Source organism: Erythrolamprus reginae, chromosome 1 (assembly GCF_031021105.1).
Source record: "Erythrolamprus reginae isolate rEryReg1 chromosome 1, rEryReg1.hap1, whole genome shotgun sequence".
Taxonomy (NCBI): Eukaryota; Metazoa; Chordata; class Lepidosauria; order Squamata; family Dipsadidae; genus Erythrolamprus; species Erythrolamprus reginae.
The window spans coordinates 132,215,935-132,236,664 of record NC_091950.1 but is presented as its reverse complement, the minus strand read 5'-3'; the positions used below and the strand labels follow the sequence as shown (position 1 = coordinate 132,236,664).

The window sequence follows — 20,730 nt, the reverse complement described above, 5'->3', positions numbered from 1 at the left end:
ACTCAGAAACCCCAGAAGCCCTGAAAATCTTTTGCTTCCTCGCCTTTCTGGTAAATACACCTATGTTTAAACTAATTAGTTTCAAAGAATGCTTGTTTATGTTCAGGAAAGGCCTTCTGTGTAGGGATTGAACTTTGGAATCTTGTACTAGACATAGCAGAATCACTGATAGTTGTCAGAAAGGTTAGATCCACAGCCACACTTGTTGCCTTCCTGATGTATTGATGTTACAGGATTGCATAGACAATGTTGTCTGGGTTTTTTGTTTACAAACACAGTGGAAAGTTACATTATGGCCATTATATATTATATGGGTATTATATTCTCCAAGGCCATACAGTGTTCACCCCAAAACAAATAAGGTTGTGTAGGCCAGTTAATGTAGGGGGAAAAAACAGGCTAGAAATCAGTAGGCCCCGAGTTCTAATCCAGTCCTAGGCATAAGTCACCTTCTCTCTACCCTAGGAAGCAAGCAGTGGACATTAAAACTTCAGGGACTAATTACTCCAAGTAGTCTCCAAGAATCAAAATGTCTTAAAAGCATATAATGCAACAATGATACCAAAATATCTGGTTACAGCACTTAGATAATTTGCACATTGAAAGAATTTCCATCTGTCAATTAGAAAAGGCCACACTACTTGGATTCCCAAGTAGACTTTACTGCAACATTACAACATTCTAGTTTCTAAGGAAGAACTTGATGAATATGAAGGCTGATACCAGCTAAAAAACTGGCAGCTGTGATTTTACATTTTTGTCTACTTTTAGTAATAGTTCTACTTTTGTTGAACTTCTGCATAAATGGTTGGTTAATTAATTAAATTTGACTTTTCATTCTCCCAAGTTGATGAAGAATTTTATACCGTTATATTATATGCAGATAATGCCATCTTTCTATTCAACTTCTCCATAAGTTTAAGAAAAATCTTAGGAGTCCTGCAGAGAGCATTCATTCATTCATTCATTCATTCATTCATTCATTCATTCATTCATTCATTCATTCATTCCTGGCACAAAAACAGTCTTCCAATTGGTCTCCTTCATTGGTTTGGAAATCGTTTCTCATAGTTTTGGATGTGGAAAAGCACATGGCTCTTGTTTTGGTCAAAATGCTCAGAGACAATCCTTTATTTTTATTTTTTTTACAGTCAAAAGGGATTGGTTGAAAACCAACAATCTTTAGACTGTCAAAGCAAATATGCTAGTGGCAACTGATACTCAACTAGACAATTTTCCAAATTTTGAAGACAACCTTCCCAAGGTTATCTTGTGTAAAGTTTTAAGAGGAACATGTCAGGTCCCCAGTTATGTTTCACTGCCCCACCCTCCATATTTAGAGACAACTAAATGTTATAATTGATTTCTGCTTTAGTTCTGGCAAAAAAAACCCCCTTTCCCCTAATTACCGTAGTTTGATTCTTTTAATGAATCCCTTTTTTTCATGAATTTAATTCCAATGCCCATAGAGATTATCATTCTCAGCAAAAATTAGTATTATTTCAATTCTTTGCTTCCCAGCTGGTTTGGGTGTGTTAAAAGCAGGCTACATAAGTTCTAAAGTAGCAAATAAAGGATTCAGAGAACATACTGACTTAAGCAAGGCTCCGAGTCTCTTTTTTCTTGATAGTCAAAGATACATATAGCTTACCTTAGATAGCTAGATGTACCAAAGAACAGGGAGGCCTTCATTTCGACACAGTTAATGTTCTTTCATTGATGTCCTTGATGAAAGATATAGGGGTATTCTTTCAAAGGAGTGCTGTACTACAATATATTCTCTATAAGTCCAGGCACACTGAGACTTTTGAACATGACCTGCATTGTTCATTTGATAAAACATTGAAATATGATTCTTCTGAACATTTTCAAGGCTTCTGATTATCTTGAGCAGTTTACCTCTTTGTTATTTTAGTTACTGATCCATTTTACCATACAACAAGACAAAGCTTTGAAGAGCAGCTTGTAGAGTTCATTTGAAATTGATCACCTGTAAGAGATTTGTCAAAAGCCTTGTTTACATAATCACACGTTCTGTTTCTATTATCTTCTCATCTGGTCACTTAATTGAACTCTTACTGCTATCTATTCATAGAATAATATTTTATTACTTTCACTTATATATTCCTTTTATATATATCAGAATAATTTATAGTACTTCTTTTATAGTGTATAATTCTATATTCTAATTTTAATTTACTACATATAATTTGAACATTCATATCTTAATCATAATTTATGATAGTTTTTATAGATTTTTCTCCTATTTAGATTTTAGAATTCAATGTTTTAATTATCATGCTCATAGAACACATTGATTATTATGTTTGGAAGAATTCATTCTCCTGTTTTTGAATGTGATCTTATGCTAGCCTTTGATCAAAGTTAAATAAATTTAATTTATGGGCTTCTGAACACTAGTATTTTCTTCCAAAGAATTAACTACATTCAAATCATTTGCATTTTCATTTTTGTTGTGTTTTTCTGATGGCTTCTATTTAAAGTTCCCAGAATGCGTTGATACATAGGGGAACTGTTTCAGTAGAATTATGAATTCAGAAAAACTTCATTCCATGTTCTTTTTTCTAATTACATATCTTGCAATTAACAGGTGAAGTCCTGAAAAGATTCTGTTGATTAGCTTTGGAAGTACTGAGATAGCTAGTCAGATAGAAATAGTGAATTTTGTTTTGTGCTGCCTTTTTTCTTAACAGTTATTTCATTTTCCTCTTCCCTACTATCTACTGTTGAAATGCAAGGTGGTGTTGTAGTTTTGTTTTCAGCCATTTCTGCTGCACTAGAATTGATATTCAAGAAAAACTACAAATCATCAGTAAAGGTAACACTTGAGTTACCTTATTAAACAAAGTATACAATAGCTCTTGATGGGTTATGCTTTGCTCACTGTAGTTCTAAGGTTTATGTTTAGGTTAGTCCTCGAAGAAAGTATAATATTTTAATAATGTTAATTTGTGGCCATATAATGAAGAGTAAGAGATGGTCTGATCTGTTAAAATTGCTGTCATCTGAAGAAAATATAGTTTGTAGTGGAAGAAAATTGTTTATAGTTAGCTCTACTTTTTGGAACTTTTACTGAGGATTTAGTGAATTTTCAGGTATTGGTTGAGGGTTAGTTACAGAAGGAGCTACCCAAAGTGCTGATTGTTTTAATGAATCACCCAATACTTCTCTGGTCTGCTAAAACATAATTGATATGTTTTATATGCTGGGAAAAATGTGTATTTACAATGAAATGACATGTGTTGTCCCATAGATTCTCTTAAGTATGATGTTGGTGAGCTCTCGCTCTCTCCCTCCCCCCCTCTCTCACACACACATGATTGGGAGAAATGTCACATTCAAATGAAAGAACTGTAAACAATACAAGAGTCATTCCTTCTAAAAGAGAAATTTTCTCTCAAATGAATGCATAGGTCATGCATACAGGGTGCGTTTCAAAAGTAATGCAATTTAATTTCCTGCACTGCTTCTATTGGTCAGAGTGGGACCGAAGCACTTGGAGTAGGTGTGGGGGACGCTAAACTTTGCTCCAAAACCGGTCTCAGTGCTCTCCAAGCTGTGGAAGCAGCAGGACATCAGTTATTGTAAACCTCTGTGCTCCAACTGCGTCACGAAAAAAATGGAATCGACCATCGAGCAACGTTACGTGATTATGTTTTGTGCTAAACTGAAATTGAACCTGATTATTTGGACAACGTCATCACTGGTGATGAAACCTGGTTTTTGAATACGACCCAGAAACAAAACACCAAAGCTCTGAGTGGCATACCAACCAGTCCCCCAAGCCCAAAAAAAGCAAGAATGAGCAAATCAAAAGTGAAAACAATGCTCATTGTCTTTTTCAACAGTAAAGGAGTGGTCCATAAGGAGTTTGTTCCTCAAGGACAGACAGTTAACGCTGCCTACTACGTGGATGTGCTGGAAAGACTCCGAAAAGGGTCATCAGGATGAGAAAAGACATCTCCGCTACCTGGCAACTCCATCACGACAATGTGCCTTGCCACAACACGCTATGAGTCTGCGAGTTCCTGGCCAAACACCAGGTGCCAACACTGCCCCCCCCCCATAGTCCTGACGTCGCCACAGCAGACTTCTTTTTGTTCCCTCGGATTAAGGCAGCCCTGAAAGGAAACCGTTTTTCATCCATAGAAGAGATCCAATCAGCTGTGACGAAGACCTTGAAAGAGGTCCCCGAAGACACCTTCCAGGGCATGTAGCGGTCATGGCAGAGTCACTGGAAAAAATGTGTAGAGGCCCAAGGACAGTACCTTGAAAATTTTTAAGTGTTTGTGGAAATCTGTTCAATAAATTATTTTTTTTTTAAAAAGTGCATTACTTTTGGAATGCACCCTGTATACAGTACACCACAATGGGTTCCTTAAAAGAGAGATTATTGAAATAAAGATGAAATAAATACAGTAAAATAAAAAAGATACAGTTTAAGGGAAGGGTTCAAAAGCATAGTAAACAGAAATATTATTCTGCTAATATGAAATACACATAACTAATGTCATTTGTAAAAACCTGAATGTTATTATCCAGAAATGCTTAATAAAGTTTGGGGGGGGGGGGGATGGGAATTATAAAGCCCTGCTTTTCAGTTGAAATTCATTTGAACAAAATATTGCACAACAGGAAGATGATTCTAACTTGTACATACATTATAGCTTTTCTTTGATCTTAGTTGATTAGGGCTTATCCTTGACCTGATGAAGAGGACAGAGAGCAAAGGCAAACATTGCTTATTCGAAACAATCTATTGCTTTTCTCTTCTAGTGGGCTGACTTGCTACATCTGCTGAAGTGGCTATAATGTCCCTTCATTTTAGACTTTTCCTAGATGCAATCATTTTGCTGCAATTCAGATTTTGAGTTGAGTGGTGCTAAAGAGCTTGTTCTGCTTTGTTTTTCAGCTCTTGCTTTTTGGGCCTAGGTTGATCTACACCAATTAAAATATTTAGTTGCAGTTCTTTACAGCGATAGAACATTAGAAATGAGGGTAGAAGCTTCTTTGTAGAACCCGATTAAACTGATACACTGAACTTCTGAACCTCCAGAGCTCTTGCTTAATCTGTAGTTCAACTGGATACTGTTGAGGTTGTGTGTCTGTTTGTTTTTTGCTTAGGAAAGCACTGTATTTAAAAATTGCTTTCTCTCCCTGTACCGAAGAGTGAGACAGGTAGACCATTGGTATATGAACTTTGTAGCTTTCCTGCAGAAGACCTATTTCATGTCAGCTTGTAAACTGATTTTTCAGCTGAAATAAGCAGTCATAGATTTCTTTACACTTGGTTGTTTGCTGTTAATACAAAGGATTGGTCATCTTTACTGCATCATAGAGCTTCCTCTGATTCTCAATCCCATCAGCAAAATTTGTTCTCTGTTGCCAAGAGCAAATTATGCAAAATAAAGCACAAAGGCACAAGGGAATGGGTTGTTTTTCTGACTTCTAAGGCCTGTAGCTTCTAGAACTAATAAATGAAAATTGAAATAACAGTCCTTATGCATTTGCAAACTTACAAACTGGTTTTAAAGCAAGCTGGTGTAATTAACAGTTGTAACCAGCCATGTCTGTGTTAGGTGATTTGCAATGATTAAATTATGATGCTATATGTATAGAGGCAATTTGCAAGAATGTTGCTCAGAATTGAATTGTGGTGTTCTTTGTGTTCTCTGAGCTTGCTTTTTTCTTGCAGACATCTTGTTTCCTGTTACCTTATCTAGGAAAGAACATCAGTAAGAAGAAATGCAAACTTGGAGAAGACTTAAGAACCTAACAACATATTAACGAGTTAACAGTTAAAATGGAATTGAATTCATGGCAAGGGAGTTTTTTGTTTTTCTTTTTGCACACTGATCATATCTCATAAACATAGTCATAAAACTACGATGTGAGCTCTTATTTAATGCAACTGTACGATGAGCATTTTTAATAACCCTGGATCATATCTATTGCAACATTGAATGACATAGTGTTAGACTTCTGACATTTAAGAAGAAGGTGATTACCGTACTTGCTTTGCTACACAGTTATGGCATTCACATTTTGCACTACCTTTTATAGTCTTCAACCAGGCTGCTAAAAAATATGACTTAAAGGTTTTTAAAATTGGTGTCCAGGCACATACAGTTCTTCATGCCATTTCAGTGTGTACCCTACTAGGTACACAGGTAGGAAAGAGAAACTGTTTCTTCCCAGGGGTTCAGAGAAATTAGAACTCGTTATGATTTTATATGCTGGAGTTACCACTTACTAAATGTACCGATCGAGATTTCAGCTTTACTTTTATATTTGGGTGCTTTATATGCAGGAATTGTTCTGAGAGAAATATACTAAGGAATGTAAGGAATTTTCTTTTTTGTTCACATACTGTATGAAAATGAGAAGCATTTTCATACAATGTTGTCTTTTTTTGCAATAAACTTAGTTTCACTAGTTCGTGTAGCATTGTAGAAAGAGCGTCACTAAACATTCCTATCTGTTTAAATGACCTTTCAAAGGAAGTTCATAAGCCTTCTGTTAATCAGAACTATTCAAGGTTTGAAGGTCAGTGTTCAGCCTGGAGTGGAAAAGAACTGTTTTTGATAGAAGTTCAGTGAGTTGATTCCCTTTTCCTGGCAATGTAAAGAAATCTAGACAAAATGACTAAATCCATTGAGAAAAACGTATCAATTATTTTTGGTTTAATTGCCTTCCAGCAGACTGTCTAGGTAACTTCTCTCCCAGGGGAAGAGCCTTCTCTGTGGCGGCCCCGACTCTCTGGAACCAACTCCCCCCAGATATTAGAACTGCCCCCACCCTCCTTGCCTTTCGTAAACTCCTGAAAACCCACCTTTGCCGTCAGGCATGGGGGAACTGAGATATCTCCCCTGGGCCTATACAATTTATGTATGGTATGTTTGTACGTATGTCTGCTTAATAATGGGTTTTTAAAAATATTTTAAATTGTAAATTATTAGATTTGTTATGAACTGTTTTATTCTGTTGTGAGCCGCCCTGAGTCTACAGAGAGGGGGTGGCATACAAATCAAATAAAATAAAATAAAATAAAATAAAATAAAATAAAATAAATAAATAAATAAATAAATAAAAACTTATAAAATTGAGAGAATAATGTATTAAAAAAAACTTTAGAGGCATTAAATAATGATGATTTAGAGACCCTATTTCAGTGATGGTGAATCTATGGCACCCATGCCACAGGTGGCACGTGGAGCCATATCTGAAGGCACGCAAGCTGTCCTAGGTCCACTACAGTGCATGCATATGCATGTTGGCCAGCTGATTTTAAGTTGCCTTTCAGCCTTTTTTCGCTCTCCCTAGGCTCTAGGAAAGCCTCTTGGACCCTGGGGCTGGCAAACAATGGCCCAACAGGCCAACCGGAAGTTTATAAATGTGTCTGGATGCTTCAGTGATGACTGTGCCATTTGCATGGGTGGGTCAGCATGTGCAGGTTGTGTGCGTAAGGGGACAGCATGGGGATTGTGCGCATGGACTGGGGCAGGGCATGGGCGTGGGGGCACGCACGCTAGGATGAACACACACCCTTTTGGCATGCAAGCCAAAAAAAGGTTCACCATCGCGTCCCTATTTGATGAGATTCTACCCTGCTTTAGTCAAAAAGCGAACTGGTGACCCTGGGCCAGTCAGTTTCTCCCAGCCTTAGGAAGCAGGCAATGGCAAATCATTTCTGAGGAACTTTGCAAAGAAAACTTCAGGCCTAGTCTAGGCAATTATTGTACGCCACCCTGAGTCGCTGTGAGAAGGGCGGCATAGAAATCTAATAAATAATAAATATTTGGACCGGGAGTCACTGCTCACAGTCACTCATGCCCTCATCACCTCGAGGCTTGACTACTGTAACGCTCTCTACATGGGACTACCTTTGCAAAGTGTTAGGAAACTTCAGATCGTGCAGAATGCAGCTGTGAGAGCAATCATGGGCTTCCCAAGGTATACCCATGTTACACCAACACTCCGCAGTCTGCATTGGTTGCCGATCAGTTTCCGGTCACAATTCAAAGTGTTGGTTATGACCTATAAAGCCCTTCATGGCACCGGACCAGATTATCTCAGGGACCGCCTTCTGCTGCACGAATCCCAGCGACCAATTAGGTCCCACAGAGTGGGTCTTCTCCGGGTCCCGTCAACCAAACAATGCCACTTGGCGGGACCCAGGGGAAAAGCCTTCTCTGTGGCGGCCCCGGCCCTCTGGAACCAACTCCCTCCAGAGATTAGAATTGCCCCCACCCTCCTTGCCTTTCGTAAGCTACTTAAAACCCACCTCTGCTGCCAGGCATGGGGGAATTGAGATACTCTTTCCCCCTAGGCCCTTACAATTTTATGCATGGTTTGTCTGTATGTATGTTTGGTTTTTATAATAATGGGTTTTTAATTGTTCTTAGTATTGGATTATTATTGTATGCTGTCTTGTTATTGCTGTTAGCCTCCCCGAGTCTTCGGAGAGAGGCGGCATACAAATCCAATCAATCAATCAATCAATCAACAAACAAACAAACAAACAAACAAACAAACAAATTGCAAGGAGTCAAGATTAACTTGGAAGAACACCCACCCACACCACATGGTATTGAATCAATGTTTTCAGGAAGTGGATGTCCATATATTCAAGAAAGTTTAACATAATGCTGAGCCATTAGTTAAGCAACAGCACTTTGAAATGTGTTTGGAACCAGATTATAGCATAGTCAACATTTACAGCACTGAGAATATCCTTCAATTTTTTAAAAAATCACCTAAGGGAAACACATTCACACACCCCTCTCCCTCCCTCCCTCCTGTTGTATATCTATAATGTTATTCAAGCATGGATGCTTACAGTTGTTCAGTGAAGTGAAATAATTGTATTTGATATGGCTTTATCAATTCTCTATGGAAAGGAAGATGGTGTGATTTTTGTGTTTCTACCTCAAAAGTACTATTAGCCAAAAGTTTGTTCTTGATTTTTACATTGGTCAGCATAACTTGTGTTACATCCAGCCAGAAGCTGGAATTAATCTCTGTAAATGTCATCTGCCTGGTGGGATGTTTACCAGTCACACTTCTTATCCATCATAAATGCATTGACTCCCATCAGGTTTATATTTTGTTGCAAGCTGTTGCTGTCTTATTTATAAACGATTCTGATGAAACATTGTGCATCATTCCCTGTCTCTTGGAATTTTATTTTCCCTTCTTTTTCATTGATTTCCAAATTTTAATCAAGAGCTTCTATTGGCAGATCCTAGATTCAAGACAAGACCGTTTTGTGAAGAAAGGTCATAGAGGTAGCACAGCAGGAACATCAAGAGATTTGCAACCAGTCAAAAGGATGAGAGAGAGAGAGAAATTCAAGGTTTAAAACAGTGTTTTTGCAACTTGGGAACATTAGGATGTGTGGACTTTAACTCTGTGAATTCCTTAGCCTGGATTCTGGGGATTAAAGTCCATACAAAATTGCCAAGAGGGATCCTTGGTGCTTGTATTCTTGCAGACTTTTCATTACCCAAACTTGGTAACATCAGTGCTACTAAGGAGTGCAGTTTGCTGTCAGTTTATATTCTAGTGCAGGGGTGATGAACCTCTTTTTCCTGAAGTGCTGAAAGTGCTTGCACGCCTGCTATCGCACACACAAACACGTGCTCACATCCATAATTCAGTCCCTTCATGCGCCCAACTTCCATACATGCGTGCACAACCCCCCTGCCCCTGATGCATGCACACACAACCTGCTCCCCGCTCCGTCACTTCCGGTGGGTCCAGTATACCTATTTTTCGCCCTCCCCAAGCTCCAGAGGCTTCCCTGGAGCCTTGGGAGGACAAAAACGCCCTTCCCCTACCCTCAGAGGCCCTCCGGAGACCAAAAATGCTCTTAGAGCCTCTGCATGGACCAAAATACATCTGGCCAGCATGCACATTGGAGCTAAGCTAGGACAATGGCTTGCATGCCAGCAAATATGGCTCCACGTGCCATCTGTGGCATGCGTAACATAGATTATTATTTTTATTTATTTATTTATTAGATTTGTATGCTGCCCTTCTCCGAAGACTCGGGGTTCATCATTACAGTTCTAGTGGCTTGCCCTGTCAGTGTTGGTGGGGGTGGTCTTGGAGATTCTTTGGCTGGGGCACTTTCTTGATTTTGGGTTATTATTTATTTAAAGTTGCAGATTTGAAAAATGCTGACTTAAACCCTCCCAATTATTATGTTGTTTTAAAGACCATTCATTCTGTTACCAACTTGTACTCTGAACTGAGAGGTTTTTCCCCTCCTGTGTTTTCAGGTAAAAGCAAAGAAGCTGAGATTAAAAGAATAAACAAGGAGCTGGCAAATATTCGATCCAAATTTAAAGGTAAGAAAGTAATGCATTGTTTTGCAGATTTCATTGTGGGAAAGGAGAATCCTTTTGTATGAATAATATGGCATTAACAACTGTTGCCATTTTGGATTTCTCACTATGAATGAAACAAGTTACAAGGATGGTGAGTGGTCTGGAAACCATGTCCTAAGAGGGACGGTTAAAGGATCTAGAGATGTTTAGTCTGCAAAAGAGAAGACTGAGAGGAGACTTGATAGCTGTCTACAAATATCTGAAGGGCTGTCACAGAGCAGAGAGATCAGCATTGTTCTCATTAGCACATGGAAGGACTAGAAGCAATGGAATGAAACTGCAAGGGAATAGATTCAGCTTAGATATCAGAAAAAAATTTCTAACGGTAAGGGTGATAAATCGGTGGAACAGTTTGCCACAGGAGGTGGTGAGCTCGCCTTCACTGGAGGTCTTCAAACAGAAACTGGACAGTCATCTTTCTGGGATGTTTTAATGAATCTTACATTGAGCAGGGAGTTGGACCCAATGACCCTGGAGGTCCCTTCCAATTCTATGATTCTATGATTCAAGATAGTTCCCTCTCCCTCATCTTTTAAGCCTAAATAAAATAAAAACCAGGACATGTTAAGCAACCACCACCACAAAAGGAACTGGGATATAAAACCAAATGTAAGATGAAGAAGAGCTGATTCTAATTTGATATGTCATCTGATTTTTAACAAATGGATATTATCTAGCATGCCATAACATCCTACCCTGAGCTCACTCTCATATTTGATTTAGTAGTAGGACATGGTCCATGTATACAATATTCCTTCAATTACTAATACCTCTTCACCTATCCTTCAAAGTTGTAATGGTGTTGAGGGGTAATTACAACTGGTCCATGACTTTCTAGCCATTGCAGCATCCCATGGTCACATGGTTGCCATTGAAGATTTTTTTCTGCTGGCTTCCCACAACCAAAATCAATGGGGAAGCTAGCGGGGAAGGTCACAAGTTGCTCTGCTCCCCGCCTCCCTCTACTTGCACATATCCTGCAACCTCCCCGAACTTCCAAATATCTATTTTGGTGGACACTGTAATTGCTCTATTAATTGTTAACGAGCTTGATTGGAATAGTTCAGTAGATTTAAAAGGCTCTGGCACTTTAATTAAACACAGCAGATTTATTTTATAATTTGTTTTGCAAAAGTAGAAAATTATTGCTGAGATCCTGGTTTGGTTTAGAAACATAGAAACATAGAAGTCTGACGGCAGAAAAAGACCTCCTGGTCCATCTAGTCTGCCCTTATACTATTTTCTGTATTTTATCTTAGGATGGATATGTGTTTATCCCAGGCATGTTTAAATTCAGTTACTGTGGATTTATCTACCACGTCTGCTGGAAGTTTGTTCCAAGGATCTACTACTCTTTCAGTAAAATAATATTTTCTCATGTTGCTTTTGATCTTTCCCCAACTAACTTCAGATTGTGTCCCCTTGTTCTTGTGTTCACTTTCCTATTAAAAACACTTCCCTCCTGGACCTTATTTAACCCTTTAACATATTTAAATGTTTCGATCATGTCCCCCCTTTCCCTTCTGTCCTCCAGACTATACAAATTGAGTTCATTAAGTCTTTCCTGATACGTTTTATGCTTAAGACCTTCCACCATTCTTGTAGCCCGTCTTTGGACCCATTCAATTTTGTCAATATCTTTTTGTAGGTGAGGTCTCCAGAACTGAACACAGTACTGTATTCCAAATGTGGTCTCACCAGCATTCTATATAGCGGGATCATAATCTCCCTCTTCCTGCTTGTTATACCTCTAGCTATGCAGCCAAGCATCCTACTTGCTTTCCCTACCGCCTGACTGCACTGTTCACCCATTTTGAGACTGTCAGAAATCACTACCCCTAAATCCTTTTCTTCTGAAGTATTAGGTTTCTGCTTAACCAACTCATGTGTTTCTTTTTCTTGAAACTAAGACACATTTTAAAATCTTACCAGTAAGGAAGAAAAATAAATATTAAATGTTAATTCCTACAATATCTATTTGTCATAAGCAAATGGCTAAAATAGTGATAGTCCTTGACTTGCAACAGTGACTGTTCAAAAAAGCTGAAGTGAAAAAAAGCATCTCAGGACCGTTTTTCACACTTACGACCATTGCAGCACCACCCCCATGGTCACATGATCACATTTCAGATGCTTGGCAACTGTCTCATATTTATAACAGAGTAATATGATCACTTTTGCGATCTTCTCCACAAGCAACATCGGTAAGGAAATCAGATTTACTTAACAGCTTTGTTACCAACTTAACAGCTGCAGAGATTCACTTAACAACTGTAGCAATAAAGGTTGTAAAATGGAGCAAAACTCATTTAACAAATGTTTCACTTAGTAAGTGAAATTTCAAGCTCAGTTGTGGTTTTAAGTCAATGACTGCCTTTACATATCTGGCTATATAGAACAAAGAGGTTTTTTTTTTTAAAAAAAAAAAGGTTTTATTCTCTTTATTTTTGTTATCAGGGCTTGGAGGTGAATTTTTATTTTGAGCATGTTCTTTTATGAATAAAAATTGCCTAAATTGGATCATAACGTCATCAGCTTAAAAAAAATATCAACAGCACAGCAGTTATGCAACCTTGTATTATTTTCTGCTTTTTGTAAAATATAGGGAACTGAGAATGGTGCAGCATATTAGCTGAGATAAGGAGACGTTCTCCAGAAACGCTGCCTAGAAAGATAGTGTGTTGTCTCTTGTTGCAGACAGAATGATCAACTGAATGTGGCATAGCCCTTCTTAGAAAAGAAGGCTGAACAAGCTGTTTGTGATGAGCAAGCTGTTTCAAGGCAGCCTGTATTACACAAGTACATTTGTGAGTCACAGATATCCTTGGCTCTTCACTGAATCTGTAGACTAGTGTTCCTTCCTCCTATATAGCAAGCTACACAGACTTGAATTACACGTTCATAGAAATCATTCAAAGAACAAAAGAAATTCCTCGAGCAAGGCAGATCAGCAGTTAAGCCTTCAATTACCTTAGCAAGAAATTACATTGAATTGAGATTTTTTTAAAAAAAAGCTGATGGCATTATGTTAATGGGTTTGCCTATCATATGAATGCTACTGATTTATTCAGAAAAAAACATGTTTAACCAAACAGTGGCTTAATGAGATTTCTGCAGCCAGCCTCAATCATTTAGAGCAATGTTTCCCAACCTTGGCAACTTGAAGACATTTGGAATTCTGGGAGTTGAAGTTCAGATATCTTCAAGTTGCCAAGGTTGGGAAACACTGATTTAGAGGACACTGTCATATTTTATATTTGGTATTATTAACCCTATGAATGGAACATGTTATTTGTTGTCTTACTTCAGAAATACACACACACACACACACACACACACATACATATTGTCTGTGACTTAGAATGTGTTGATTTATACAAGTAAAAGGAACTGAATTATGTGAATACTTTCCAGCTGGATATATGAACAAACTTCTCTAATTTTGTATGATATCAACGATGAAAGAATTTTCTTGTTTGCATGTCAGATAGCTCAAGGTGGGATGGAAGTTTTTTGTTGAGAGTTCCGTGTGTGTGTGTGTGTGTGTGTGTGTGTGTGCACCATCAAGTCAGTATTGACTCCTGGTAACTGCCTGGACAAGTTGGCGTTTTTGTTTGCAAGAGTTTAGATGTGGTTTGATACTGCCTGATTCCTCTGGCTGAGAGAGAGCGACTAAACTAAGGTCAACTAGCAGGCTTCATGCCCTAAGGCAAGACTAGAGTTAGAGATCTCCCAATTTCTAACCTGGTACCTTAATCACTATACCAAACGTGAATAAGTGCACCTTTGTGCCTACCGTTCCTGTCCTAATGTCTTTTTTATCTTTTCTATCTCTATGTTATACTTATATTATGTTAAGCATACTACAATACAATACTATATTTGTATGACAAATAAAATAAATAAACTGACTCCTTCCCATAGAAGATGTAAGGAAGAGTGCCAGGTTGATAATAGAAATCATTAGCTAAATCTACTTTTAAGGAAAATCTGAAGAAGCTACAGCTAAACCATTTAATCAAAAAAGGAAAGTCCAGTTGCTGTGACTCACTTTCCAGAGAACTGAAAATCATTATACATACACTTTAGAAAGAACAATGCATGCCTGAGTGAAGCAATGAGACAGTATTTAAAAAACATTGAAATCTTAGCTTTGAGATTTTTGATGCAAAGCATGAAACCAGTTCCTGATTTTCTTTAAATATTACACAAGAGAAAAGGGGAAAATATATAAATAGGTTTTGGTCTTTCTTTTGTCCTTTTTAATAATCAACAAAAGCAAAAGAATCCTCCTAAGGAAGAAAACATACAAAAATATCTGTATGTGTTTACTTCTTATCTGTATGAATATACCATAGGTCTCCCCTATCTCCCAAAATCAGCCTGAATCCACTGAAGTGAATTATTGCCAGTTGTACTAGTCAGTGGCCCTGGAACTTTGAATTCTTTGTGATTATCACCAGCAGTGTAAAAGAAACAGATATTGGAATCTACCATGACTTTAATGTGGTCAAATTTCTTTCATTGTGTTGCTTAGTTTATGCTCACTTCTTAATATATAATATCCCATGAGTCCTGCATATAAGTAGAATGTCAAGATACCACCCTGAAGATATAGTTCCTTAAATATCCCTAATTTGGCCCCTAAAATCATCCTAGAAGGGAGAGAGAGGGACACTTTATTTATTTGCTTAGGTGGTGGTAGACATTCTTTTCATTTTATTTGCCAACTTACTGATTGAACATAAAGGTTTACAGAAATTCCAGATTCAAGGAGTTACTTAATTTCCCAGTTCTTTCTGAGACAGATAGGTGCTTTTATATCCATATGATAGAAAATTTTTGACAGTCTGAGTTTAATCCTGGTGGCCCGATGTAAAAGAGTAATTTTTGGATATGCAACAGACTCAAATTGCTGTTTGTTGAGAGGCATTCTATAGTTTCAACATGAAAGACCCTGCATTTCTTGTAGACCAGTAGTAGTTGGGCTGCCAGAACAAATTAGAATTAATTAATTCTAAAAAATTCAGGAGCAGTTAATTTCAGCAGAGCTGGAGATACAGTTTTTCAATAGGAAGATTTCCTAGAGATAATAGGGTTTTCGACCAGATTTTTAACATAAAAAATAGCATTTTGAGCTCAGATCTGGCTATCTAAAGAAAAGTATTTTTGCTTTCCCTTTAAACGTATCTTTTCTTATTATTATGTATTGGTGTTTGCAATGAAGTTTCCCTTCTGCCTTATCACTGATTTCAGATTCATTAGGCTACTTACTGTTGGTTTGCTTTATATATTAAACTCAATTACACTTACTTTACCACAAAGTACTCATCATGGAATACATATATCAATATAAATGTATATTGTAGTTTATCATATTTAAATTTTCCACTAGATTCTTTTTAAAAAAAACATCTTAAACAGTAAAATGATGAACCCTAAATAATTTGTCTTTAACATGCCATCTATCTAACTAATAGAATAAATATAATTTATTTTATGCTAATTTTATTGGCTTCATGACACATATAACGGAATTTTGGTTAAGTATATTATTATTATTATAAAGTACCTTGCTTGTTAATTCTTGAATTCCACTATAGATTGATACATATACAGTATCTTTAATTTTACAACATGCATGTTCTTCCTCCATATCATTAATGGAAAATAGTTGAGAAACATAGAAACATAGAAACATAGAAGTCTGACGGCAGAAAAAGACCTCATGGTCCATCTAGTCTGCCCTTATACTATTTTCTGTATTTTATCTTAGGATGGATATATGTTTATCCCAGGCATGTTTAAATTCAGTTACTGTGGATTTATCTACCACATCTGCTGGAAGTTTGTTCCAAGGATCTACTACTCTTTCAGTAAAATAATATTTTCTCATGTTGCTTTTGATCTTTCCCCCAACTAACTTCAGATTGTGTCCCCTTGTTCTTGTGTTCACTTTCCTATTAAAAACACTTCCCTCCTGGACCTTATTTAACCCTTTAATATATTTAAATGTTTCGATCATGTCCCCCCTTTTCCTTTTGTCCTCCAGACTATACAGATTGAGTTCATTAAGTCTTTCCTGATACGTTTTATGCTTAAGACCTTCCACCATTCTTGTAGCCCGTCTTTGGACCCGTTCAATTTTGTCAATATCTTTTTGTAGGTGAGGTCTCCAGAACTGAACACAGTATTCCAAATGTGGTCTCACCAGCATTCTATATAGTGGGATCATAATCTCCCTCTTCCTGCTTGTTATACCTCTAGCTATGCAGCCAAGCATCCTACTTGCTTTCCCTACCGCCTGACTGCACTGTTCACCCATTTTGAGACTGTCAGAAATCACTACCCCTAAATCCTTTTCTTTTGAAGTATTTGCCAACACTGAACTGCCAATACAATACTCAGATTGAGGATTCCTTTTCCCCAAGTGCATTATTTTACATTTGGAAACATTAAACTGCAGTTTCCATTGCTTAGACCATTTATCTAGTAAAGCTAAATCATTTACCATATTACAGACGCCTCCAGGAATATCAACCCTATTGCACACTTTAGAGTCATCGGCAAATAGGCAAACCTTCCCTACCAAACCTTCCCCTATGACACTCACAAATATATTAAAAAGAATAGGACCCAGAACAGATCCTTGTGGCACACCGCTTGTAACCTGACTCTGCTCAGAATACTCGCCATTAACAATAACTCTCTGATGTCTACGCTTCAGCCAGCTGCAAATCCATTGAACTATCCAGGGATTAAGTCCAATCTTCACTAATTTATCTATCAGCTCTTTATGTGGAACCGTATCAAAGGCTTTGCTGAAGTCCAGGTAGGCAATATCCACGGCACCACCTTCATCCAACACCTTTGTGACATAGTCAAAGAAATCAATGAGATTAGTCTGACATGATTTGCCTTCAGTAAAACCATGCTGATTTGGGTCTAATAAGTTATTGTTTTTTAGGTGCTGATTTATCCTCTTTTTGAGTAGAGTCTCCATCATTTTAACTACAACTGATGTCACGCTAACTGGCCTGTAGTTACCAGCTTCTTCTCTACTGCCCTTCTTGTGAATAGGCACAACACTGGCCATTCTTCAATCCTCAGGAACTTCTCCTGTTAACAAGGATTGGTTAAACAAATCAGTCAGGGGGGTAGCAAATGACAGATCTGAGTTCTTTAAGAACTCTGGGGTGGATGCCATCTGGACCCATTGCCTTATTTATCTTCAATCGTTCAAGTTCTTCTAAGACATCAGCTTCTAAGATCACTGGAGCTGAATCCGTACAGCTGGAAGCAATGCTATATCCCTCTATAGTATTATTTTGTAAGGTGTCTTGAGAAAACTGAACAGAAGTAGCTATTGAAATGGTCAGCGATCTCCTTATTCCCATTAATGCATGTATTATTCCCGGTACTAAGCTTCGTGATGCTGCAGTTTTTCTTCTTCTTATCATTAATATATCTGAAGAAGGTTTTATCCCCCTTCTTTACAGATTTGGCAATTTCTTCCTCTTTTGAGGCTTTAGCAGCATATATTATCTGTTTCGCCTCCTTCTGTCTCATTTTATATACCTCCCTATCAGCTATACTTCCAGACTCTTTATACCTCCTATAGGCAGCCTTTTTTTCATTGACTATAGCCCTTACATCATTGCTAAACCATAGCGGTTTCTTCTTCCTTTTACCTTTAGTTATTTGTCTTGCATACAGTCCAGTGGCTTTTAAGATGGCCTTTTTTAATACAGTCCACTGGATGCTGGCTCCTGCCATTTTATCCCTCCCCTTTAATTCATTATCTAAATATTCTCCCATTGCATTAAAATTTGTTTTTCTGAAATCCAATACTTTGGTTGCATTATAGGATTGCTCACAATGAGTTTTTACATCAAACCACAAACATAGATGGTCACTGCAACCTAAATTTTCTCCCACCTTGACATCTGAAACCCAATTCCCATTCGTAAAAACTAAATCTAGAATATTCTCCCCTCTAGTTGGTGTCTTAACCAGCTGTGCCAGAGCTGCTCCTGTAAAGGCCTCTACTATATTCTTACTTTTGCATGTAAGGGCACTGGGGATATTCCAGTCAACATCAGGCATGTTGAAATCACCCATAACCACAATATCTCCCTTTACTGCCATTTGGGTAATTTCATCCACCATCTTGTTGTCATATTCCTCGGATTGCCCTGGAGGCCTATAGATCACCCCAATTCTAATGACAGAACCTTCTTTATTTTGCATGCAAATCCAGAGAGTCTCTAGATCTTGACACGTATTTTGAATTAGTGTTGTTTTTAGACTTTCTTTAATATAAATGGCTACTCCACCTCCCCTTCTCTCTATTCTATCCTTCCTATACAGTGTATATCCTGGTATGGATATTTCCCATTCATTAGAATCCTTAAACCATGTCTCAGTTATGGCAACCAGGTCCAAATTATCTCTAGATATTATGGCCATTAATTCACAGAGCTTGTTGCTCAAGCTTCGAGCATTTGTGCACATTACCCGAAGAACATTATTTTTGTTATTAGTTTGCCCCTTATCATCAACAACTATATCTATATTATTTGCAGCTCCCTTTTCATAAGCTTCCAAAAACTGCTTTATCCTCATTGGTCGGGGACAGAAATCACCCACATCAGTTACATCTCTGTCCCCTTTACCTAGTGAGAATGTATTTTATATAGCTTTAAACAAGTCATAATTGAAAGAGAAATATCTAGGCTTTGTCTTTTAAGGATGTAAAAAAAATGCTATCAAATCAGCCAAATGGAAGCCCATGGAAAGGAAATCTCTTTTTTGACGCACTCATTGTGCTGAAAATGCTGATTAGTATTCTCACTTCCTGTTTCTTCCACACTGATTTTAATGGGCAGAGGTTCAGAACTCTAGGAATAGAGAAGGAAGATGTCAGGGTTCCAAGTAACACCCCCAACACAAGAAAACTCCGAGGCTTGAGATTCTTCAAAGTTCCATTTTCTCTCATTTAGAGTCTTTCTCACTTCATAATTCCAGCAAGCTTCTTTTTCAAATTTCCCTGTGTCCCAATCACTTTTTATGTCTCCCTCATCTTATTCTAATTCATCTATTCATGTCAGATAAGAGAATAATTTCATCCCTCAGTTGCATTAATTCAGAATGTTACACAGTGTTTGCCCAACTTCACCCCTATGTTCAAGCTTTTGGTAAAAGAAAACAAGATCCTCACTGTTTTGTTTTGTTTTTTAATCAGAGGTATTGAAAAGGAAAATATATTATGTGTGACAGATATTGCCAACTGGTTATTTTCCATTCAGGTCCAATTTATCTCTTACGTTTGATAGGGTAGGAACTAAATAATTCTCTTACTATCAATTGTTTGATGGACACAGGAGGTTGTTACCATTTTCCTGATAATGAAAGAATGCGTTAACATTCCAAATTCTAAAGAATGGTTCAAACTAGTGATGTTTTGCAAAATATTATCTGCCATGAGAAAGAAGCAAAAAGCACCTATTGTTCTGCATTACCAGCCTTTGGAATATAATATCACCAACCTATGAATTCCTATTTTCCTATGCACCTACAACAATCTAGTTAGCATTAATTAATATTTCCTGATATACTGTATATTTTAGTCTTTTTAATATGCCATTAAATTTATATCTTGACATCACTACAGATACTTTTCTATTCCATAAGATCATGCTACCTGCATACAGATCTGTAACATCTTCTCCCTTATCTTAATTTTATAGGCACACAATATATACAGTACTTTTCATTCATTCATTCCATCAATGAATGAATTAATTAATTAAAATAATTCAATCATTCGCCATTTATTGCTTATACAATCTAAGCCACAATCTTCTACAAGATATTGAATATATACATGAAGACAAGTGTGCAGTTAGGTGGGAAGATTTAGATTTGTCTTGGGAAGACTTTAGCCATGCTCTACTCCAGGGGTCGACAAAGTTGTTCAGAATCTAGGAGCCAGCCAAAAAATTTAGGAGCCAGAATTTTTTTTAAGCAAACTTGGTTTTTTGCCGAGTCTCCACCTGACATCGCTTTCACCCCCTCCCCCCCGGCGCAGGCCTGGCTCCGCCGAGCCGGCTCTGCTGTACTCCCGTCGGGATCCGAGGGGAGACCGTTAGTCAGAAACTAACGTTAGTCACTCTTTCCTTCTCTCCCTCCCTTTCTCTCTCTTTCCTTTCTCTCATTCCCTCTTACTCTCTATCCTTTCTATCTCTCACTCCTTTCTCTCCCTCCCTCCCTTTCTCTCTCTTTCCTTTCTCTCATTCACTCTTTGTCTCCTGGGGCT

The 20,730-nt window shown here is 37.7% G+C and overlaps 1 protein-coding gene across 2 annotated transcripts in view; it reads left to right on the top strand.

The window, feature by feature from the left end:
• The window catches only part of AP2A2 (adaptor related protein complex 2 subunit alpha 2), a 74,301-nt gene that overhangs the window by 3,342 nt on the left and 50,229 nt on the right, over positions 1–20,730 (top strand). For both annotated transcript variants that reach the window (XM_070765202.1, XM_070765209.1), the window contains exon 2: positions 10,305–10,373. In XM_070765202.1, coding sequence (XP_070621303.1) covers positions 10,305–10,373 — 69 coding nt within the window. The remainder of the gene's footprint in view (positions 1–10,304; positions 10,374–20,730) is intronic.